At 38.5% G+C, this 26289-nt stretch overlaps 1 protein-coding gene across 6 annotated transcripts in view; it reads right to left on the bottom strand.

The window, feature by feature from the left end:
• Positions 1 to 26289, bottom strand: part of TOX3 (TOX high mobility group box family member 3) — a 97334-nt gene that overhangs the window by 6352 nt on the left and 64693 nt on the right. For 4 of the 6 annotated variants that reach the window (XM_056500916.1, XM_056500917.1, XM_056500918.1 and 1 more), the window contains 3 exons: positions 18429 to 18494; positions 14254 to 14508; positions 115 to 384 (listed from right to left, as the gene is read on the bottom strand). In XM_056500916.1, the coding sequence (XP_056356891.1) occupies positions 115 to 384; positions 14254 to 14508; positions 18429 to 18494 (591 nt within the window). Of the gene's footprint in view, positions 1 to 114; positions 385 to 14253; positions 14509 to 18428; positions 18495 to 22695; positions 22760 to 26289 lie in introns of those variants that run through there. The other 2 variants (XM_056500919.1, XM_056500915.1) reach the window with 2 other exon arrangements.

Genomic DNA, 26289 nt, shown 5'->3' with positions numbered 1-26289 from the left:
TACATGACATTTGTGTTTTGAATGACCACACTGCAGAGAGCTGGCACTGCCACATCCATGACAATGTGTGTGGATGTGTGAAGCTCACTCGCTGCAGCACACGGAATAACTTACTCTGCTTGATTCATCTGCATCTTCTTCATTGATAGAGCTAGATGGGGAAGGAGTGGCTGATTTACTTGCAGGAGGGGAGGGAGAAGTGTGTGGCAAATTAGTGCCTCCTAAATTTAGCCCCAGCTGCGCACTCAGCTGAGACTGGTTAATGGTGGTGAGCTGAGACGGAGCCATAATTCCCGAGTGAGCAGCATCAGTCATATGGACAATGGATCTCATGATCAGGGAGTGATCCTGCCGGTACTGGGAAACCTGTGTGTGACTCTGATCCTAAAAGAGATGGAAATGTTGTTTAGATATGAGCAGTTAGCACACAGCAGTATCAGGTGAAGTTATTTTAACAGGCTTACAGACCCGGCGCTGTCCACATGCAGTTTGCTTCCTTTCTTTCTAATGAATTAAATATATTTTTAATAAATTAAGTGCAGCAACAGTTACTATAATTGCCCCAGGCTTCACTTTTCCACCAACTGGGGCTGGTTATTTTGGTTTTTTTTACTAAGTATTTAATTTCTCTATTTTTAAATGTTTCTTCTCTTTATGTAATGAGAAACACCCACATAAACAATAGGGAAACAGACGACTGAGGATTCAGGAAAACATTGCAAATGAGGAGACACAAACTGTTGTCAGAAAGTAAACAAAATTGGGGCAGGATGAGGGGATATACATATAGGAGAGAGGAAAGCATCTTCCATTACTGACTTTCAAATATTCTTGTCCATTACTAGTAGCAGCAGTAAGTATAAACCAGCCCTGTCTGAGTGGGATTTTAAAGCTGTTTGAAACACAGAACACTGCCTGCCAGGTCTGGAGTGCATTCACTGCAGCAGGCTGGAGAACAGTCCAGTAATCCTAAACACTCCTAAAGGTCCCTGTTGGCAAGTATCACATAAAACTGCACATTTTTATCTTTAATCCAACAAGCAAATGTGTGGAAGCAGCAATCGATGTACAAATCACCGACTTTATTTTTCTTGTACTCCACGTCTCAGAAACACAAGTGCTTGCATGGTTTGGTGTCTACTGTTTCTTGAGGGCACAAACTGTGTCTCCTACATCTGCACAACATTTACCACATTTGTAAATAAAAAGAAGCAAGACCCTGAAGGTATAGTCAGCTGCAATCTGCCTATGAAAACTAATTTTTTTTTTTTGTGACCACACACAGATCAATAAACAATGAAGGAACATGTAAACAGAAAAGAAGATTTTTTAAAAAGTTAATAAGAGAATAAATAGCTCACAAATTGATTCAGCAACCTGATTAATCTACAGTCATTGTTTGAATAGCCAGAAACATGAGAAATAAATTAGATTTTGAAAACTCTTTCATTATTAATAAGCCACATTGCAATTAGTAGCAGGTGCAATGATCCTTAATGAAATGACACAGAACAAAACAGCAATTGTGGGAGCCTACTGGACTTCCACAACAGAGTCTGACCTTCCTGGTACTCCCTTATTAAGTATGGATAAGTACAAACCACGTTTCAAAAATCTGTGTCAGCATGGAGGTAAAAGTTTAGCCCAAATGGTTTTCCCTTACTTTTTAAAACTCTGCCCTCAACCAGGCAGTGGTTCTATGCTCCTGGAAGCCTTTCCTTGGCTGGGACAAGGGTGGCCAAGGGAAGCAACACACGTTAGAGAAGATGCACACCCCACCTCCTGTATCTTTATACACAAACACTGCTTCCCCACAGCACTGCATCATATTAATTCTGAGTTTGACATTCATGTCTCCTTCTGCTGAGGCCTATACAGTAAACACAAATCCTTCTTTAGCACAAAAGTACAGGTGGTGGTGCAGCTGGGTCCAGCACAGATCAAGTTAAGCTCCCGAGCTCCCGATGCAGGTCCTTGCACCAGGGCTCACCCTCATTTTCCCTGTGCTTCCCCAGCCATTGCCAGCTTGCCTCCCATCCCTTCCCCACCACACTGCTTCTCCTGCCTCTTAAATGCTTTTAACATTTTCAGTAAAGGACTGTAGTTCCTTAGAGATGAGTGTGTGTGCCAAAAGTGGAGCACTTGATACAGAAAGATCAAAACATCAGACTTATTGGCTGAAATACCCATTTGCTTCAGGGCACCTTTCTGTGAAAATTTACTGCTGTTAACTACAGGGTCATTTTGATTGTGACTTGTATTGGCAGTGGCATCTGGAAGTCATTCAAAGTCTTTTGTGAAACGATATCATTCTCTGCCTATTACTCCAATCATTTTAGCTCACAGACTTTATTGCAATGAAGAAAAACTCTGCTTTTTTTTTTTTTTTCAGCAAAGCTGAAGATCATCAGAATAGCCTTATCTCATAAAAACTACCTTTCTTCATTATTGTGCACAAAGTACTTTCTTGGAGGTGTTCTACCCCTAAAAGCCTTGCTTTTGTTCTCCCTTTATTGCTACATAATACAAGCCTTTCTGGCCTTTACACTGAGGCAACAAAATATGATGACATGGGTTACAAACCATTTACTCCAAGTCTTGTCATTTTGGTTGCATCTATGATTTTATTGAGACTAAATTCTCTTGACTTGCACTGACCCAGAATCTAATTTTATACACAAGCCCATGAATTCTTAACTGTCCCTTTTTCTGATACTATTTGATGCTTGCATGGGTTTTTTGTATCCACTTACTTAATTTCAGTTTTTCTTTTCTGTATCTTTTACTGATTTCTTTAGCCTTTTTTTTTTTTTTTTTTAAAATCTAAAGAGCTTCAGTGAAATCTAGGAATGGCAACAATATTTTGTAACTGGCCATTTAGAATTAAACTGATAAACTGATATCATATGAAAGAAAATGCTTCATATAATATCCAATCCCTTATTGTTCATATTGTACGTGCATATGAAAACAACAAACTGTATTTTCTGCACTTTCAGTTTAAGTTATATGGCTGATCAATATTAAAAAAAAAGAAAGGACTAGGATTTTCACTTTTTTGCTTTGTGGTACAGTGCTGTGGGCTTGAACTACCTATGGTACTTATACAAGAGCTTTTAGACAAAGAAGTATAAGCCACTTTTAATGTGCATACAGTGGTTTGGAAAGAAGGCAGGGAGGCTAGTTCATAGCAATATTAAAGTCCATGGCATTTTTCTATAGCTCCTGAGCAAACAAAAGTCTTCTAAGGGAGCTAAAATCAAGAAAACAAAATTTCCATCAATTATCTTTACTCATATTTTTTCCCTGATACTGCCAAAAGTCAATGCCAAACTGAAAGGATCAGTAGCATTTCATTATGTTTGAGATGTTTATCAAGAAATGTTTAACAACAAAAATCGTCCTATATCAGAAGCACACATGGAAATACAAGAGCACTGAAGCACCCACATGACATCCTAATTATTTTACTACATGAAAATTGAAAAGCTCACATATCCAAAAATAATCCACTGAGAATACTGGGAGAATTTTAGAGAATATCACAAGCTCTTTTACAAAAACTCAACCCAAACTAAATGTGGTACACAAGTATTAAAAGCATTCAAGTTTTTTGTAAGATTGAGTAAAAACAAGAGATTAGTTCTAACAAAAAATCCTGAACTTCCCAAGCAGACAGTATCAAGTTTTGATTGAGCCTGATTTGCTTTACAGCCTTAGATTGAAGTTAGGCAAAACCTGGTGATATCGATTCATCAACAGACACTGGAAAGCAAATAATGGAGTAAGGAGACTTTTTAAAAAGAAAATGAAAATGAAAATAAAGGAATGTGTAAACTCTCATGCCTTAATTTATACAGTTTCATCAAAGGTGTTTTTCAACGTACCATGGACTACTAAGTAAAATATATATTAATAAAAGATAGTTTGTTCTTCTATTAGCAACTCATTAAGCATCCAGTACTTAGTATGGCTTGTAATAGAGTTAGTATTTATTTTGACAGATAAATGCATCCAGCCATTACATTGAGAGATGTCCTAATTTGCATGTACCTACCCTGCATTTTAAGAATCATTTCCATACAGTAATTCTATCCTAAATTCCTACCCCGATATTATTTTAATCTCTGGGAATATTCAACAAGACATTTCAAAATATAACTAGGAAATTACTTTTCAGAACATTTTTGAGCAATACTGAAGTCTTGATTAAAATGAATGTCTGCAGCCTTCCATCATTTAAATATGCAATACCTCCAGTGAGACTCTGGTTGTGTGAGGACTGATGGAAGTGCCCCATGGAAGTGCCTAAGGAGAATGGAGGGCTGGGATCTGACCCCACACTGCATGAGACAGTTTAAGGGAATTCAGAAATCTGCCAACCAAAAAAACGAAGGAATAACTAAGTAAAACCCAACATTTATGGTTATGTTCACTGTGCCCTGGTTTCAGAAGTTGACTAAAACTATTATATATTCTATTGCCTGAGGAATTCATCACTGTCAATGTAACATAAGCTGATGCAATATTTTAAAGGATGTATTTAAGTTGAAGCAAATGCACTGCAATGTAGACTGAAATCCTCAGTTGTCCCTGACTCTAAATTACTCCCTTTACTTTTAGTCAAGTCAGCATATCTCTAGAAGAAATCCTCAATATTCTTTTTCTCCACAAGTAAAGCATAGATAAAAGAATCCATTAATCTAAATTTTTACAGGATTGGACTTCACTGCCAATCAAAACAAATCAAACTAACAGGATGCTTTTCTCTGTCAGAGATTAAATCCTTACTTAATAGAATACAAAACAGTTGCACTTGGTACTGCCACCACTGGAGAAGTGTCCTTCCTCTCCCCTCCACACACACCATCATCACTAATAGAGCTGTCAAACTGCACTTATCAGGAGATACTACAAGGAGCAGCTTCTTTTCTCTGGCAGTGAAAAAACTCCCATGTTCCACTTCATGTCTCTGTAAAAAAGTAAACCTTACCTAATTTGATTCCCAAAAAAAGTGTACAAGAAACAGTACATGTCAATTTAAAAAAAAAAAACAACAAAAATTATATCTTCACCTGGACCTAAGAGATGGGTTGGTGACAAGAGGTTCTCACACATTCCATTGCCTGAAGAACATGAAGAACATGCCATTTTTTGGTCTGTGTGCCCATCCAGTCCCTCTACTCTCTTCTGTTCACACATCAACCACAGAAGAGACATGAAAAGAAAAAAATAAAACAACAAACCAAACCAAAACCCAAAACCCAAACCCAACAATCATGAGGGCCCACTGATTTGTTCCTTAAATCTGAGCAACTTATTTTGGGGGTCATGGGGGCTACTATGGGGGTCATACAAGATAGATATATTATCCAAATCAAGTCACTCATTTGTGGCACTGCTTCTTGCACTTGCACAGATTTATTATACAACATACTACATAATATACTGCATATATATATATATATATATATATATATATAATGGCACCTGGCAGTACATAGTATCAGTTTTATTCCTGCCTACCCCAGGGCTGAAATTTTGCCCCTTTGTGGTTTGTGCTTGATTCCTTGAGAGAGTACCTGGAACAAAGGCTAGACAGTGCTAAAGGAATTCAGTGGGTATTTATTAAAAGGCCTCCAAAGGACACACCTGGGCAGTTCAAGAGTTACACCCAAGATGGATGGTGGGTCATGAGTTTTCACACTTTTATAAGTTTTGATCAATTTACATATTGGGGTTAATTGCCCAGTTACAGCTCCAGGTTATGAAGTCCCAAACTCCCAGATTGCTCTCCTCAGTTCACTGTCGTTTACAAGTTTTGAGCCTGAAGCTCAATGGTGTCCTTGGCTCTCAGGCTGGGAAAGGATTGTTTTGTCTAACTGAACTGTGAAGAGAACTTACAACATTTTCTATGAAGTTCAGAGTTATATAGTAGTGCAGTACAGAATCTGAAAAATGTGAAAGCTAAAACTTAAGGCATCAGCATACGCACCTGGGATGTTTTCTGCAATGATTTTCACCACTGAGCACTTGTTAAAGGCACACACTGCAAATGTCACTAATGCTTTCCTTGCACCACTGGCAGGGGTGGGAGGTGCAATGTGAGACCAGCAAACCACAGGTGAAAAGCCCTTCTGTGGAAGGGTCAGGCAGCAGAGCAAAGGGACCCCAGGCAGTGCAGCACCACCTCAGAGATGAGATTCCAAACACCAAGGGGCCAGGGCAGGGCCAACACCCAGGTACCTGCCAGACCAACATACTCCAGATCCCAGGACTCACCAGCTCTGCAGCAGGGTGCTGTGGCCTCTGCTGGAACCAGCCATTACAGCATGCTCAGCTGTGAATCTCTAACAAAACACTTTGGTGAATACACGTGGTGAATACACAAAGCTCACAGCAAGGTCAAAGTGACACAACTACCAAACAAAGGGACAAAGACTCTTCTCTGAAATGCTTACAATTCTTTATTCAAATTCTTACTGGAGATGCCCCACCATCCTACCCTGGAGTGTTTTCTCTTTGGCAACTCTGTTGTTACCCAGTTACTTTCCTGTGAGCCTGCAGATTCCTCTCATGATCCCCAGCCCAGGCTGAAGGGGTCACACGTCTTGGTTGCCTCATTTGATGTTGAGTCCTTCTGCACCACCCAATTGACAACTTCTTGGTAATTTAATGTTTACACCATTTTGTAGAGGCATATTAACAGCTTCTACCATATTTTAAAGCACGTTTAAGGCACTCCTCTTGGACAAGGCACCCAACAGCACGATCCCAATTCGTGTGTGACTCAGATCACAGATCTGGGCTCTGATCTGATGAGTCTCTTGGCATGAGGAGCTTCTCTCCAAATTAGCACTACCAGTTTAGGTCTGCTGTATGCAAACAGTGACGACACATTGCAAACAAATCCTGGATAGTTGAAATTAAGTCCCAGAAAGTCAGATAAATGCTGTTAGCAGTTTTGTTACAACCTCCACAACTCAGGTGCTTCAGCTCCCAAATCAAAGGCAGACTTCAAAGGTCCTTATTATGCAGTAAGGAACGTGGGGAGAGAGTGAGGGAGCATGACAACTAACAAACATTATCAAAGGTAACAAGAATTGTGCAAGAAATTGCAGAAGGACAGACTTGGGTTACATGGCATTTTAATGTTTAAAAATTGCTATGAGTGTTGGTAGCTGTGTTCAGGAATATGTTTTCTTTAGGTTTTGGGGAGATTTTTCTTTTCTGTGAGGTTTCTTTGTTTACTTGTTGGTTTCTAAAGTAAATCAGAAAAGTAGGTCTCATTATGTTTTATATTATCAGATCCAGGTATGTATTTCTTCCAGCTACCTGACAATACAGAGTAATTATAAACTCTAAAGAGACTTCACATTTCCTCAACACTTGCAAACTCCAGGTGGATGCTGAGTTTTAGGTAAGCTGTCCAAGGGGAAACATGAATGGTAACAGCAGGGAATAGCAGGAATTTCAAAGGAAGTTTCCAAATTACCCAAGAGCGAGGGTGGCTGGACCCAGCTAAGCTTTGGCCAAGTACAGCACCTGCAGCATCTGCCTCATTCAACTGCTTTATCAAAACAGCACCTGATTTTAGAATTTAAACTCAGAAGGCAGAATATCTTAAAGCCATGGCCTAGGCTTAATGCACAGTTGGTGTCCACAGCCATAGACGTCTGAGTTCCTTCTGAGCTCAGCTCTTAGGAATATCAGACACTTCACTTCAGCTCCAATTCCTGACAGCTTTCCCAGGGAGCTATATCCTTTCCTCCAGATGCATATGGCACCTCACAGTATTTTTTGAAGCTGATGGATCTTGATTTAGGCACTATTATTATAAAATAGTCTCTTTCCCCAGACTACTCCCCCAATGTTACTGTGCATCTCTTCTTTCATGCAGGACTCCCACACAACATAACCTACCTATTTCAATTTTTATTATTTTTTAGTTTAGCTTAGTGCCTGCTATTCAGACAGGTGTCTTTGGCAACTGCTGCCATTTTGTTTCCTATGGACAGATCCTCCCTAGCACTTACTATAAGTGGCCAATTTTTAAGAACAGCAGAAGACATTTCCCTCTGTCATTAACACGGGGCCCATTCATTGGTCTGTACCAATGAGCAATGAGAGAAGAGTATGTCTCAGAAAAATGACTCTATCATCCACACTGAGAATTACAATGTCACTGAAATATGAATGTCACTGATATGAAAATCTTCACACTATTGTTTAGTAGCCCAGAGGCATCTTCCCATCAGGCCAGACCCACCTGCCCCCAGGGCCCTTCAGCTGGGCACCCACGTGCTCTGAAAGGCAACTGCAAAATGCCCAACTACCTCATCAGGTGTAAAATTAAATATTTAATGCCACACTGAAGAAAAACAAATTCCTCAGTAAAGACCTGGAAGTCCATGAGCAAAGCACCCAGCACCGAGCTGTGTCCCAGCCCCGCTGGGAGCAGCCACCAGAGCTGCCAGCTGAGTCCTGAAGGTCTCGTTTTCCAGAGCCTCCCTCTTGTTCTGAACATGGCCAAATGTCACTGCCCAGAGCCGCCCGAGCATCCTTTAATTCAGGGTTGCTTGAGATTAATTTTTCCTGGTACCACAAATTCTGAAAACCAGTGGCAATAACAGCTGCCATTTCTGCTGGGAAAGGCCACTGCAAACCAGACTAACGCTGCTGATTTAAAGCCCAAGCTTAGCAACACAGCACAGAAATCCAAGAAAAAAGAGAAGAGAATCTCTTTTTCTAGCAAGAGTAATTGCCACTTCTATAAATTGATATCTAGAAACTTGTGAAATTCGTTGTACATTTTGTATCAAAGATAACAATAAACACATTCATAACAATAACAAGGGCTTGTTTTAATAAACCATTCCAGGCGTTAAACACATTAATGACCCATGAAATAACTGTTTCATCTGCAACAACATTAAACAATGTTGTTATAACATTTTTTTAATTGAAAACCTACTCCATTCTCTCCAGATAAGAGATTACTGACTGGGTATTAAAAGAGAGATGCAAAAATAAGCTTCTTTGTAAAGGAAAATTAAACATATAAGTGAGAGGCACCCAGTCAGGTGAATAGTGAAATAACCATCTCTTGCCAATTTCAAAGCAACGTTTTTAGCTCTTAGTATTCTAATCTTACATTAATCTATTCACTTAAAGTTCATTAGTAATTTGGGAATTTAAAATACTAAAAAAGGTTTCAAGCTGTAAGTAAAAGGCACCACTGTTCAGAAACATTCATAATTTCTATTGTATGCAGCCTTTATTAAGCTCAAATTTGCACCTCATCTCTTTAAGGCCACATTCTTGAGATGTTTATTTTTAAAGTCTCTTCTTCCAGTAAAATCAATAGTCACCACAGTGTCTTTGATTTGAGCACAGTGCCACTCCTAAGGAGTAATATAATTAAAGATGAACATATTCCACTATGAATTAGCCTTATCTGTGCAGAATCCTGACTGCACTGGCAGCATTGCAACAATTATAAAATATAAACAGGCTCAAATCTTCATCTTCAAATAGGAAGCACATTTTCTCCAGCAGCATAAGTAATGTATGCAAAACTATCAGTCTGTTTTTCTAACAATCGTACGTTTTCAAATAAAAGAAAAAAAATCAGACTGAAAAAAGACAATTATTTTACTGTCTGTTTCTTAGATATCAGAAAGAGAATTTTGAAATTCATCAAAGCTAACCTTCTGTTATGTACAACAGGCTAAGCTGAAAAGAATGTTAACAAGTTCAATTTTCATTCAATCAGCACTACTGCTCTCTGAAATGTTTCATTGCAGGAAAGAAATAAAAATAATCTATATGGTAATTATGAGGATGAATCCCCCAGTAACTTTCAGCTACATGAAAGGTCAGTTCTATTCAAGATATTTTATCAGTCCCCTGCACATACTCCTGTCCTGTCATTTTAAATCTGAACAGCATTTTATTTTCCCATTTACAGCTACCTGCAGAATTAAGTACTTAAGCCAAATAAGAAAAAAAAAAAAAAAAAAAAAAAAAAAAGAAATGTTGAATGCTGGCAAAGGCTATAATAGCATGGAGATAAATCGTTCAGCTGCTCTCTCTCAAGCCTCTGGGGCTGCAGATTTTTCTTCTCCTGGTGCACTGTGGGTATTCAAAACTTGTTCAACATGATTTCATTTCATTTCAGGCACTGCCTGAGAAAACTAAATTACAGAATCAATCATACAGAAGGTCAGAGTGAGACTTCATTACAAGTATTGCATGCTTGCATGAATATCTTTCATTTATGACTGACCCAATATGTCACAATAGCTGTCTAGTAAAAATAATCCACTTTCTGAAATTGATGTACTACTGATGTCAATGCTACTCAGCAGGCTGGGCAGATTAGAGAGAGGTGTTAAAAAAAGGAACCCTCAGGAGCAAAACTTGTAGTTTTATAGAATTGCCACAGTTTGCAGATTAAAATTTTTTTTATGGGCAGCTCAACAGAAAACAGTATTAATATAAAATACAGGGAGTTGATTTTTGATGAGGATATTGCTGTTGATTTCTGCTTATTTATATTCAAGTATTTATAGGGATAATATTTGCATCATGTAAATCCATGCATTCTTTGAAGTCAAATGTACATCAACACTCCATTTTTCAGTGACTCCTTTTTGAACATCAGAATTTTATTTGCATGCTATTAAAATATTAAAATTAATCAAACTGTCTCCGTTTTATCTCCTCTTTTTGTTGCTGTTGCCTGTTTTTAAGCATTAAAAATGCTGTAAAGATAAACACGTTGAGTTTCTTGCCAGTAATAATGAAGTTAGTCAGCATTGTGACAAATTGTCACTCTTTCCATAGTGCATGTATCATAATAGCATAAACAATGGTTAACTCACCAATACAGTGTTGAGTAATTGCTAGGTCATGTTTATACTGAGAATAAATATATAGATATCTTGCACCATGAATGCTATTGTCATTACAATAGTACAAAAAGAATATGTTAAATCTTTTTTCCTTTTTCTTTTTTGTTTTCCATGTGTGTGTCTTCCTGTGAGTAATATGTGAGATACTTGCAGAAGCATTATGTGGTACCTAGCCAACTCCATACCCTAAGGGAGACATAGGAAAACCTTGACATAACCTATTTTTAACCATGCCTCTGGCAATTCTGCATTCAAGTTTATAGGTGAACATGTCAGGTAGTACATAGAAAAAAGCCAAAGACACACAGTATTAATCATAATTCTGTCCAAGCCCATTTTATTTTTTCAACATTCGTGATTTAAAATCTCATGACATTTCTTCAAGGTGAAATTCTTCTACCAGGCTTTTCAACAGGGTAGGACTACATTTACCTAAATTAAATATTGCTTACAGTAAAGCTCTCTAATGCTTCACGAGATAAGCAATAAACTCAATGCAGTTAATATTAAAATAATTTAAGTTTGTATTCAGCTCCAGAAGCTTTAGTGATTAGCAGTACACCATTAATACAGCATTTAAATAAGACTATCCCAGCATCGCTGGATAAGAACATTGTTCTGTAAGTGTATACGAACATCATAATTATTTTACAACCCCATCTTTAGTTCTTTCAGATATTGTAAATTCAATTGACCATGAAATGAAATTTCATAGTCAAAATGCCTCCTTTACATTTTTTTATTGCTGCAATAAAGCTTTTATAGCTCCAAGGCAAGGTAATTCATGAAATTTCTAATTTAAAGATGAATTCTAATATTATTAATAAATATTTACCAGTTTAATAAAGTGCATATTTTCTACATAAAATATTATATAATGTTTTCATTTTTTATTTTTGAAATACAGATTAACTGCTGGAAAATCTGACTACTAAAGAGAGCTATGTGAGTTCAGGGGAAAGCTATGTAAGGACCTTCTGTTAATGTTTTTAAATTTCCCAAAGCTACCTAGCATTTATGAGCAGAAGAGAAAAAGACTACTGACTAGAATAAAAGGGCAGGGGCCACTCCATCTCACAGCATGAAACAAATCAAGCAGTTGTGGGGAATGTCTGACACACAAACCTCCCTACGTGGCTCCTCCATATCAAACCACACAATTCCTCATCAATTCTCTGCAGCAAAACTGTAGCACACAAGTTCCCAATCCACAGCTTTGAACTGGAACTCACCCTAAAAATGCCACTGGACTACTGGGTTGAGAAGGCAGGAGCTTCCCTACATCTTTTCACCACCCTGTATGGGAACAAATCTCAATGGAGTCAGTGTAAACTGTGCCATTGATTTCTACACAGTGCAGTCGAGGGAAAAGGCAAAGATGTGGAGCCTCCCATTCACCAGAAGAGGTGAGTGAAGAGAGACATAATCTAGAGGCCTCTCCTGGCTGGAACTGTTAAGGTGACAGCATTTACTCATGGAAGAATCACATTCAGTGAAAGGTTGCAAAATTAAAGGGCAAAACTGGGCCAGGTTACAAACCACTCGAAAACACTGAGGGGGTACTCAGACCCATCACACCAATCCAGCCCATAACACTTTCTGACCAAGTTTCATTGTATTCAGTGCACACACTCTCCATTACTTTTGTTTTCAGGCATAACATTCCTAACTCTCAGGTTTTATTAATCTGATCTTCCTTCAGAACATGTAGAGTGCAAAATGAGATCTAAACAAATGCTATATCCTTCAGGGCCTGTTTCAGGCAGTGCCTGTTTTGGACCCACAGAATAACTGAATTCTGAACCTCCTTAGTAGGAGCAGCTTGTGGCTCACTCTGCATTAGTGCTAGCTACTCTTCATGACCTCCAAAGAAATATTAAAATTTGCAATGAAGTCAGCAGCCTGTAGAATTACAGAGAAATATTTACTGCCTGTTGGTTTGTAAATCTTTAATTAATTTTCACTTGCCAGAATAATAAAAAAGAAATCACAACATAACAGCACAACCTTTATTACAGTCCAGCAGTAAATATGTATTTTCACTATGCCAAGTTCAGCAAAAGGTCCTATATAAAAGAGCTAATCAGAAAAAATATAGTTGATGTAAAATATCTGTTCAAGCTAAACATTCACTCTCTCTTCAATATGCAACACAGAAACTAATTCTAATTGCAAGCACTGAGTTTAAAATGCTGAGTAGGATAAACTGGCTCACAGCTGTGTCTCATGGCTGGCAGGATGGATGTCACTGCACAAAGCTCTCACAAACCCACACTGGGAGATCCCCCGAGCCCAAAGGGAATCACTGCACCACCATGGGAACTGCCCGTGCCCCTCCCTTGCAGACTGCAGCCCTACAGTGTGTACAGGGTCTGGAGCAAACTCCACACATCCCTGCTTTGGAGTGTTCTCATTAGCTCTGGAATTAGCCCCTCGGTGCCCATCACCCAGCTCTTCCACACCCAGACCATGCCTCCCTGTTCCTGAGGGCTCAGACACAGCCCAGGAAGAGACCACCCTGCCCCAGCCCCTACAGCCAGCAAGAGCACTAGACACAGCAAAGTCTTTTTATGGCCCTATATTTCTGAGTATTGTCAAGGTAATACACCCCTATCACTTCAATTACAAGGTTTAAAAAAATTAATTAATTCCTTTTTATAAAGATTTATCCCATGGAATATACAAGGTATAGGGAAATACACTGCTTTTTTCCTTCTGCCATACTGTGTCTGGCTCTCCTTCTGAACTACTCTCAATACTGCACTCTCAAAATATCCTGATGGATGTCAGATGTGGGTCCTACACTTCAAATACAGACAAGCAATTCATTCTAAATGCTATAGTTCACACTGGCCAACACTATGATCTTTCAATTCTTGACACCAGTGCCAACTGTGTAACACATTTTTGAACTCTAGGAGCACTTGGGATGCACATGATGCCAATGGATATGGGCTTCCAAGTCCATTCCCAAAATGAAAATTCTGTGTTTGAAAAGCCTGACTGCTTCTTCATAAGAAATTTGTTCACAAACAGTATAACATTGCACTCTACATAACAAACATGTTTATCTTGCTGAGTCCACCAGTATTTAACCCTTAACCATTTGGCAATTGCCTTAGGGAACTGAGTAACAGCAAATCGTTGTTTGCTGTGTAACAACACGTGTGCCATCGTTCACGCAGAACACGCCTGGAACATGACACAGAACACGGGCAAATGCTTGGTCAGGCACCCAAGAAAACACACAGATCTTTTGAGGGGTCAATGAAAACTGAGAAATCTACATGTGACAAACACCATGAGGCAATGGGAACACACAAAGAAGCAGACCTACCATATGCAATCCGTTGCTGTGGATGACGCCGTCCTGCTCCACGAGATTCCGGGATATTGTAATAGAGGGAAGATCCAAGCTCTGCGGGGGAAACTGAGGCGTGAATTCATTTCCTTGTGCAGGCAGCTGGTCTGCAAGGCCCTGAAAGGGGAGCAGGATATCTGCCATGCCCAGGGCAGGGTCTGACTCGGGCGGGGGGGTAATGGGTGGGATTTCAAACTCCTCGTCCCCAAGGCTTGGCGTATGGAACGTCTGCTGGAAAAGGACAGGACAAGGCAAACAGTGTTAGGGCACACAGGGCTCAGCAATCACCTCCACACCTGCAGTACAAATCTCAGTTTGTTCTCAAATGCAAACTCTATAACCACACAATTTTTAAGTTTTGTATGCTGAATGGGTCTGAGGATCATTCTGATTAAAGATTTAAGTCTCATTATCATATGGCTTAAATGGAGTATCAGTATTAACAGTTTTTTAATGTGTACTTAATTAGCAACATCTGTCTGTTGTTAGTCCGAATATCAGCTACATTGGATTTGGCTGTATAACAAACTGCCACTTTATTGATATGTTAGTAAAATAGCACAAACAGCTTACATTACTCTCACGCTTCATAAAACACTGACAATTTCGTAGCCCACACACAACAGGAATTCAGCACTGACCATTTCACATCTTTTGTTTGCTTTTATCCACTAACAAACATGAAATACTGTCATTCTTTATTTCTTTTCCATCCCCAAAATACAGTGAAGCCTTTTAAACACAGGTTGTAATTTGGAGGAGAGATGTATGAAAGCGTGAGGGTGATTACAGCAGCTCCAGTGCTTTCTGAAGCAAGCCAGCTTTGTTTGAACAGTAGGTTTGTTATGAACTAAACACCTGTTAAGATGCCTTGAGCAAAACATTTACTGCCAGTTATCTTCAGGGTTTGTGCATGTTCGTACGTGTGCATGTGTCTGTCAAAGATAATCTTTATTCAGAGCCTGTATCTGGCTTCAACATTGCTGACTTTTATTTGGGAAACAAATGAGCTACGCTTATTCAAATTTTTTAAGAGTTAAATGAACTTTCATGTATTATTTCAGGTCCACTGCTACTTAATAATAGAAATTCTGTGCTTGAAATTAGGCCATTTTAAATGTACCCAAATCAGAACTGCCTTGATCAAATTGGGCAGTTTGCAATCCTAAAATAGGCACTCTTGTCTTGTTCTGGATATGCAAGGCTGCTCTGGGATTTGTTTGTTTGCATTAGTTCAGGATTCAGGTTGGGGTGGGAGGGAGAATTGTTTTATGTATTAATTACATTGTTTGAAAGAGTGACTTAATGCCAGTTAATTTAAAAATGATAAGTTCAGTGAAAGATCTCATTAACTGCTGCAAATTGTCATCCTTCAAACTGTTAATGATGATATAAATTAATAACCGCTTGAGAGAAGATGGAAACTGAAACACAAGAAAAACCTTTGCTTGCATATAGAACCTGTCAGCTGTCATTATCGGTCTCACACCAGAAATGATGGGGTCCCAGATTGCTGCAGTCTGCAGCACCATCAGAGTCTGCTGAGACTGTGCCCATCTCGCTCCAACTGCAAGGCTCTAACTCAATTCTGGATGTGAAGGCTGGGCCTGGATTAGGGAGATGCTTGACTTCCCCACTGCTGTATTACAAAAGGTGTGAATTTTTCTTCTCAAGGACCCTATGGTTCACAAGCACAAAGGATGGATTGGCCAGGAGAAGTGGTTGGCTAATGAACATAACCCTATGGCTGCATTTGCAGTTATTTTGGCACTAATGTGGTCTAGTAACAGATGCAACTGTAATTTGTGACTCATTTGCTACCCCATTACTGCTTAATGAAATCTAACATATCACATTAACAATACGGATAAACACTCATTCTTGATATGTGGCATTTGGCTGTTTTCATTACCACTGTAATTAACACTTGAAATATTATTTCAATAAATATTTAAGGTGCTTTAAAATGAGTCGTAGTAATCATGACATAGAGACAGAAAACATAAAGCAAATGTGTGGCTTCTAAGCCTGAATGTGCTCTAGGATTACACTCTTAAGACATTATTTACAGAAATAAAATGGGATTCTAGCTCAGCAGTGCACAGGCCCAAAATAATACTGAGAAAGCTACATTCATGTTAATGCAAAACCACTATAATTAAATACATTGTAATGCAGTAATTGCAAAGTAAGGTTCATGCTTTAATATGAACAGTAACACTTAATCATATTTTTATTCCTTGTTCAAGCAAAAGGGTTCAGTGAAATCAGTATTATTATAGTACATTTGAACCTCTCTTTACTTGACATATTTATGAGATATTAGTAATTATAAGAACTGGATCTTTTTTCCCTATCTAACAGAATAATTCCAGGACAGCTGCAGAAATATATAGCACAGCTAGATAATAATACAATTTTTTAGTTAGAAACGTAGCAGTCATCTTAATACTTATAGTATAGCTTAATACAAATGGGAGAGTATATTGATTAATATCTTAACATTTTTAAATCTGAATTTAATTCTGAGTGTAGAATTTATCCTAATATGTGTCCGACTATAAAAAAAACAAAAAAAAACCCCAACATAAAACAGACATAAGATTGAGAATAAAATAGATGTAATCTAAGAAGAAAGCAAGCCCCTTAGTGAAGTAGCCTTAAATCCAAATCACTGGGCTATTCTGTCTGTAAAAAGAGCCTGAATAGTATGCAATTTGGGACTGCAGAAAGGTGGTGTTATGACCAAAAGATGGTATAACATTTGTGAGATTTATCTTACCAATCACATTTTTTAAAGTTATTAACTTTTCAAATATTTATATCTCACACATATATTAAAAAAAAAAAAAAAACCTGTGTGCATGGTTAAATGCCATCTGTACTGAAATGTTCAAAACATTTGTTCCTTTTGATAAAAATGCAAATCTGGAGAACTGTTGTATCAACATATAACAGCCAATGTCTGACACGGTGAATTATCACAGCTGGAATTAAATTGTCTCTGAACAGCTGCTGGCAGCAGAGCTTTCATCAATGTTTGATTCAAATGTAGGAAAGAAATTCTACAGAAAGAAACATCATGTTGTCATTACAGATGGGGTTTGTGTTCATTATCACAAATAACACTGGAGCTAGTGCCAAACAATATTCCCTTATCTAAGCAGTCTTGCTGGGTAAAAAGAGATGGTGACCATTGTATAAATGATTCATAAAATCCTACCCTTAATTCTAACCTTCATATTTATTGTTACACCTTTCTGCTTATTTTCTCTGAGGTCACTGTTTTAGAAGTGCACAGGAATACCTGTGACTGTGTCCCCACTTACAATACAAAAATCAGGGCTGCCTGGTTTTCTACCCTTTCCTCATGTTGGGAAGATCATTTATGACATGCACCCTATAAACAGTTCTTGTTCTCCATATTGCTCTGCACAGACTAGACAGTGCATGGAGTAAGAGCTTGGGTTTCAGGGATGAGCAAAGGCAGTTTCTGTCTGGATTTGGGGTTAGGACTAGAGTGTTGGTAGTCTTTTAACTGTTATAATAGTATATAACTGGCCCCACCTAGCAGATACATGGAGCCTGGAGCTTCCACACTTTCTCCTCTTTCCATTCTCAAAGGCAGTGATCAAACACATCATCTGCATGACCCAGCCAGCCTCCACCAGCCCAGCCTCTGGGTTTGTTCTGGACCCTGGATTCAAAAGATTCCTTGATGTAGCACATACACTTCAGGCAACAGAGCTGGCTTTGGTTTTCTATCTCATATGAGTATTAAGAACCCAAATTAAACCATTTGTATCTATAACAAAAATTAGAACATTAGCTAGTAATGACTATTACTAAGCTTGCTTTCAAAGTGTACACCTACTGTGCTTTTTATTTGTTTCCTTCTGTTCATAATTTTTTTCCATACATAAAGCAGATTTGTTTCTATTGACATGTTATGTAAGTAACAGCCTTATGGACAGCTAAATTGACTAGTAATGGAGAGCTGTCAGGTTATTTTCTTTCTCATTAAAGTCTTTATTTTGTGCTCCATAAAACACACAGAAATTCGGCACTTCACTCTTCATCCATTCAAAGTCTGTTAAATTATCACCACAAACAGCAGAATACGAGCATAGATAAAAAATAAAAACATCTACCTCATTTGCAGCAAGAAATGCATTATTTGCCTCTGCCATGTTCATGTAGTTGTTATTGTTTCCAAACTGAAAGAAAAATAAATATTTGGATTTAATGTATGCCATGACAAACTTTCCTTTACCCCATCACTGGCATAGAAAAGATTGGGGGAAGAAAAAAAAACCCAACAAAACCAAACAACAAACAGATTAAAAGTATTTGCAGATGCTTTTTGAAGTCAGAACTCAATTGGATTCAACATTATTATTATTATTATTATTATTATTATTATTATTATTATTATTATTACATACTCTGCACCCCCCAGTCTTTACAAGGAAGATATTAACGTGTATCTCTCCAACTTTTTTTGCCCATGCAGCAAAGCCACCCCAGAGACCGAAAGGTGAATTTGGAAATTAAGAATCCGTTAGGAAGAGACTCCCAGGAAGGACATTTCTACTCTACTACATCCTTTCTGCCAGTGCTCCTGACCCGAAGGATTGCTGCAGCCAGAAGTAGCTGCTGTATTCCTGCTCCAAGTGGACCTGGCTTCCAGGAGCTGAAGGCCAGTCAGGGGAAGAATGAGAACCTGCAATGCTGCTCCTGAAGTCCCATTCTTTCTGCAAAGCTGAAAAGCACACAATCCCCCTTTGCTTGTCTTTCCCTCCAGTGGAGCTCCCATCTGCCAGTGAACATTGGCACCAGAACATTTTGCAAATCAGATAAACTGACACTGAGACCCCGAGATGTGCCCAGTGCCCCCTCCTCCCACTGAGGTGCAACTCTCCTGCCACATGCCAGTGACACCAGGGATTTCCTCCACTGCCAGGCATTTCCTCCAAATTATCAAGTATGAGCATTTGTTGAGGAAGATAGGTACCTTTACTTCTACAGACTAAACACAGGCAAGAAAGAGATTATCAGCATAATTCTGTGCCTTGTGCCCTTGAACAGCACTTCCAAAGGCTGATAACCAGTCCCAGAGGAGGGAGGCACCCAGTCTTTGCTCCAAGGAACAGACACCAGGCATGTCAGGCAGCTCTGGAGTCAAACAGGCTTTACATGTGCCCATTGCTTCTCCCAGGCACAGGGCACAGTGCAAGGCAGTGCTAAGCAGGGGAAAAGCCCCCATGCTGTCCCTACCACACACTGCTGCTAATGCCACACTGAGCATTCCTCCCTTAACTCCCATTTTATAGTTCTATAAAACAATGTTTTCAGGAAGGCTTTGTTTTATCTTATCTTGCTGGATCTTGGTGGACCTGCACCCCTCTCCTCAGCCCCCCAACAGCAAATCCTCCCAACAGCAGCATAAGCTCTGCAACCAGTGACCATGCACTTGCACAGGTTGTTCTTTCCAAACAAGAAACTCTGGGGTGCTTTCAGAGCAGCTGAGCCTCTCCTGAAAGCAAAAACACTTTGCTTCAGCTCAATTTGCTAACTGCACTTGGTGCCTGACTGTTTTTAGCAGAGAAATGTTTCACACTCTCCAGTTTCTCACTGGACGGACCAGTGATCCTTTCAAGAAAGGCTCTTTCCCTGGAAACTCAAACATCCACTTCTGGCAACAAGACAAAGTTAAAAGGAGAGTAAAAAAAAAATAAAAAAGAAAGCCTTGTGTACCTGATGGATTGTCAGATTGACTTAATAGGACATCAACAAAATTAGGAGACACTCATAGGGGAGGGAAGGAATACAAGATGAGATCCCTCATTCTGAAGTAACAAATTCCATTTGTGTACTTATCATTCTGAATCTTTCAACCTATAACACATGTTAAGCAACAGAGGCCTTAGCACAATATGTAGGCTGCCTCATAGCTATTAAAACTCTGTTATCCCCAGCTATGCAGATACTCAAGTAATGTCATCCATTTTTTAAAAGCCCAGATGTCACCCATGTTCGAAGATTAAAAAATTCAAGTAAAATTGCACATTCAAATGACTGTTTTGGCACATAGGGATGTGTGTGTGGATTTGTTGCACAAAGACACTACTTCAGCTCAACAGTGCGATCGACAGGATGGAATTTTTCATGTCAGTTAGTGGCAAACTAAGAATGATTTACATGAAATACTCAAATGGCTCAAATAGAGCTGTTCTTTCTACAGTAACAAAAAAAAAGAAAAAAAAGAAATCATGTTTTCAAAGGATACCTAAGGACAAAGGTGCACTAGACAAGCAAAATTCTAACACTGGATAAATAAGTGGGGACAAACCCCACCCTATTTTAATGACCTTAGTATCCTAAAGGCTCCAGTGCCTCAAAACACAAACGTGGCTGATTTTTTCCTTGAAGAGTAAAATTCTACGTTGTTCTGATGTACATATATTGCTCACAGCACAGCTACTGCTTTCTGATTGCCAGGGTGGTTTTCTTCTTTTCTGTTTTACTAAAGTAAAACAAAGGGGAGAGTGACAATTTAATTTTCCATTTTATTAAGACTCTGGAAGCAAATGATATAACAAAAAATGTCAAAGCTAAAAGTTACAAGTACATATCCTTCAAGTCATTCTGTTCTTAGGCTATAATATTTAAGACCCCACTATGTATGACTCAGGCACTGATGTCAGAAACTGGAATATTTCAGCTTTAGTTAGTATGGATCACAACTAATATTCTTTACATTTATTTTTTGTCTCTGAACTAGAAATCCATTGAAGGCACATAAGAATTATCAGTGAGTATTTCTAAGATTAAACTTCCATATTATCTAATGGTACCTATAACAACAAAAGGAAATAAAATGGTTATTATCTTAAGGACCTAAACAATTCAAAAAACAAATTAAGCTTAGAGTGAAATAAGAACTGGGTTAGAAATCCTCTTCTGAACAGTTAGTCTGCGAATGTAATTACTGAAGAAACTACAGCTAATCAGCTGTGAATTGTATCCATTAATTAGTATTTGCCCTGGAGAAATGAGAAAAATCAGTAACAATGTTAACACTGCAATGCACTGATGAGTACTGAAACACAGGGCCCTCAGCATTTAGTCAAGCAGGTGGCTCCAATGGTCCAAGTAATTTAAAAAGCTCTCACCTGAAGTGCAGAGCTGGAATTACAAAGCACTTCTTGCATATCTTTGTATCTATATAAGGCTATAATTAATGGCTTTTAATTTAGAAACACTTTGTGATCAGCTGGGAACAGTTATAAATCATTCTAAATAGAACAACGGGTTCTTGCCTATTTTAGTAAAATAATTTTTTGTGAAAAGACTCTTGTTGCAGACAATATTTTTCTCCATTTGTTTTCTTCAGAATCCCTTGCTCTGACCCCTCATAAACAGCTCAGAGCATTGGTGCAGTTGACAGAAGGGGTTCAAATTAAGGGGAGACCCAGCAGTTTGGCCTGCCCAGGTGGGCTCCCAGAGGATTTCCCTGGGACAGAAGAGCAAGATGCAGCACCCAGCCCAGCTACCTCTTTGTGTTGGGATGCTTTGCTAAGAACTTTGCCAGAGCAATTAGCAAGGTTTTGCATAAACTTTTTCATCTAAAGAACTCAGAGCATTCTTGCTCTGTAACTAGGAAAGAATAAAATGTCTCCAGCTTCCTTTGGCAATACACACCACTGCATTACAATTTTCCCCTTTGGTTTCAGTTCAAACTCTCTCTTCAGTTTTGATGAACACATTAAGTGGGAGTACCCAGCTGACTGCCACCACCAACCCATGGAAACCACACGCATCTGCCCATTTCAGGAAATGAGCTGCACACAAACAGAGCCTCTTCTGAACTTGCTGTGAATCACAGCTTCCATTCCTCATGCAAATCACTGCATTAAAACTACGACAGTTCAGTCCCCTACTCTTGTATGTTGGAAGGGCACCTGAATCTTGGCCCTGCTGAAATTCCTCTGGGCAGACATGAAGACTGGAATGAGACTGGATGCTTGGTTTTCTAACACCTTGTATAAACCACGTCCAGAAAACTCATTCATTCTAAAATAGCTGGTTGAAGCTCTTCTCCTCTCTTTGACTGCCAGACCTGAAGCCAAACACCTGGTCTTACTCAGCTTCTCTAGCAAGGGTGTGTATTTGTAATGCAAAGGGGAAATTCACATCCTCTCCTTCCTCAACAGATGCCCTGATGAAGACCAAATCAACTCCTGCCCAGCATTGTGATATAAATCTGTATCACTGCCACACTTCTACAATGTGCATGTTTTCTTAGACCAAACCTCTGGGGCCAAATGTTAGGCTGTTTGCAAATCAAGGGATAAGCCACTTGGAACTGACACAGCACAGTGCTACTTGGGTTTTCAAACTACCCTTTGTACTCACCAGAGCTTAAAAATTGGTTGGTTATGAAAGCTGAGACTAATGAGCAGTTGTTTTAAGGCAGAATTCTGATATGATGAACACCACAGAAAACCCTTGGCAGCTTGGGAAAAAAAATCAGTGATAAAATGTCCACTGAGTCTGAATTCCTACCAAACATATATTTAAAAAATCTCAAATGTTGAATTCTGGCCACTCTCTGGGCTCTTTGGCAACTCTGATTGACTCATTGTCAGAAGAGATAAAACAGACAAAAGAGAACTTTACACCACAAAACTATAATAGTTTAAAAAAACTTTCAGAACCAAAGCAAATAAGATTTGAAGGTTTTACTATTATGGACACACAAAATAACATTTTGAATCTATAAAAGTTAAGCAGAATTTTGATACTGATTTTAATGGAGAAATCATTTTATTTACAATGTTCAGTCATTAGCACAACCTGTCTTTAAATCAACTATCTTGTGGTGCAATTCTAATCTGAAAAACATTAGAACTTACATCTAGATATTAATTTCATCAAGAGGTCACATACAGAAATACATAAGCTACTTAAAACCAGACATAAAGGAGCACAGGAAACTTTTATCTGAGCATCTGAATTGAACAAAACCAAATGTTTAAAATACCAATACTTTTACAATCAAAAAGAAAATTTAATTCACCAGGAGAATTTGTTTAATATATACAAATATATAAATAATAATTCTTTTTACAATTCTGCTGTTTAATAGTGCATCCTCAAGGAAGAACCACCATGGGAAAGCTTATTGTTCCAGCACAGGAAAGTAACAAAACCATGAAATGTGAATAAATGTCCCAAATGAAAACTTAAAATATATCCAGAACAGGAATTAAACACATTTTAACACATTTTATCATCTACTCATAGCCAATCCATCAACTTAAATTTTGCTTAAAAGAAATGACTGCAATCTATACTCAAAGACTGCATATCATATATCTGAGAATCATGGGGTTTTTTTGTTTGCTTTTTTTTTTTTTAATTAAAGAAAACCTTATCCCAACCCTTATTGGAAAACAGAATTTGGACTTAGTTATCGTGACAGTAGCAGTCCTTCTTTCATAATTATTAGTTAATGTTTAATGTTTAAAGTTTGTCAGAATAATATTTCTAGTCAAAATTCTCACTGCCTGTAGAACAAGCTCTAAGGCTGTTCTATCACAGCACTACATGTCCACTTGTGTACATATTTTAGGCAGTTGCACATCCAAATTCTGTTATTTCTGCTGCCAATTTACTACTTATTGGAATCCTCAAATGATCACATTTTCAGTAGAACCCATATTTTTTACAATATAGCCATTAATAAAATCATTCTTTTATGGTGTAAGCATTCTTGTGGCTTTCATATAGAGAAATATCAACTAGCACAAATTTACATTATGGCAAGAATCTCAGTTTTATCTTCATATTTGGCAAATTAATTCCTCTGAGGTTACACTACCCATATGAGTAAAATGAAAGATAACAATCCCAAAAGATGTAATTACAGACCAAAACTAAATTACTTTGCAGGTCTAAGTACTGTATCTTAATAATTTCACTGGAGAACATCTTCACTGCATTTGGGCAGATTTGATTTTGCTGCCTGACCAATAATTACTGCTCTGGCAAATACAATGTCTGATAAGGACATCAATTAAGAATGAGCATTGTGTTATTTAAAAAAAAAAAAATTCATCATGTTCACAGCCTGTCTGATTGAATGAAATGCCAAATTAAATTAATGGAGATTGCTAAGTCTAGCTGGCTGGTGGGGAACCATGCAGAAAGTGGGACAGCATAGACAATAAACTGTCTGTAATTAAAAGATGAGAAGCTGGACTAATGCTACTTCAGCCTGATTATTCCAAACAAAACAATATACACTAAAATTATTCAGAAGTAGAAGGAGTGGGAGGAGGGCTGGGACAGGGGACTATCACCATCTACAAGCAGCAGTGTCCTCATCAGATGTATTTAATTAAGTACTGGGGGGGGGGGTTCTCATCAGAAAACACAATTTATTTTCTCAATGAACATAAAATTCTCCAATCCCTTCTGTCCTAGATGGATATCCAGTTAATCTCTGTAGAGGCTTTACTCCTAAATTATTGTGTGTTCATGGGAGGAGCAGGGAGTTCTCTTCTGGAAGAGTACATCGTTCATGGAAGTTTCAGTACTTCAGAAGCAGTAGATGGTACCCATACTATTTTATAAAATATTCTATTATTAGTATCTATTAGTATCCTATATTGATTTTGCTGCTAGAAACAATGAGGCAAATTGTTGTTTGGCAGGTGCCACACCAGCAACGTTGGTAGGGATTCATATCGTTGTAAGTGAATGAAGCATTGTTTTAAACCCTGCAAATGTAGCAGAAATTTTATCTCGGGATGAATGCAAAATGGTAGCCTTCATTTTGACACTGTATCAGTACCCACAGGAATTTGGGACTCACTCCTCTGGCAGGATGCCAATGTTTTGGAAGGTATGTGTTGTCCAGCACCAGAAGTATCATCACCATAGGCAACAGGCAGCTCTAGGAGGTTATGGACGGAGACACTGAGCATAAAGGAGATGGAGAGCTGGGCCAGATGCAGGCAGAAGACATTTGGGTCAGCCTCTGACCACAGGTCAGTCAGCACATAAGGCATCCCAGCTCCATCCAAGAGCAAACTGCTCTGTGTGTGTGTGCACAAGGGTGGGGACATGTGCACACAGACAATGCCTCAGTCAGCAGAAGATAATGTTTTGGAACACTTTCATTAAATACTGGACCACTAGGTAACATGTACTATATATGCCAAGTTTTTACTTGGACTTTCTGTTCATAATTTTAGAACAAATTTAAGGTTAGTGATGTTTATAGAACAGTACAGTAGCAATCACTTTCTGAGACAGATAACAGTGTTTTCTCATTTTCAGTAGCTCATTCTGGAAGAGCTTAATTTCCTGCTGGTCTCTGCCTACAAATCTGCTAGAACTCATCTTCATGGACTTGTGAAAACCACCCAGGAAGAGCCAGCCTTGGTGACTTTGGCCACCAGAACCTGCTGCACAGCAGTTATTTCTCTACATTTCTTCCCCATCAGGATTCTCTATCACACATGTCAGGATCCTCCAATGACCTGGAGGGAATGCAGGCCCTGTAGAAAAGCAAAGGAGTTCCTATAGGGGATTTCATGGCAGAAAGCTGCATTTGTTTACAACCATATCACTGATGATCAACGAGCCAACAGACAGGAGCACAAAACTTTAAAGTATCCATCACATCACATTCTCAATCCTGAATTTTAGGCAAATGAATAATCTCATTAGTGGTTCATTAATTATTGAATCTGTTCATAAATTTGTGTAGAATCATACATGTGATGGTCTTTTTGATATTTAAAATCTTAAAGCTTTTAATTCAGGGGACCATTCAGATTCCAATTTTTGAGTCTCAAACATCTGCCACACTAATTGTTATATATATCCTTATATAAGTGAGGCTATGCCTGTATATATATGTACACATACACATTCTCTCTCTGCTTAGAGCCAAAAAAATTCTCAGTGGGATAAAGTACTTGAGTAACATCTGAAAGA

The sequence above is a fragment of the Oenanthe melanoleuca genome, chromosome 11, assembly GCF_029582105.1.
Source record: "Oenanthe melanoleuca isolate GR-GAL-2019-014 chromosome 11, OMel1.0, whole genome shotgun sequence".
NCBI lineage: Eukaryota > Metazoa > Chordata > Aves > Passeriformes > Muscicapidae > Oenanthe > Oenanthe melanoleuca.
The sequence above is the reverse complement of the archived record's forward strand: the minus strand, read 5'-3'. Positions and strand labels throughout refer to the sequence as shown.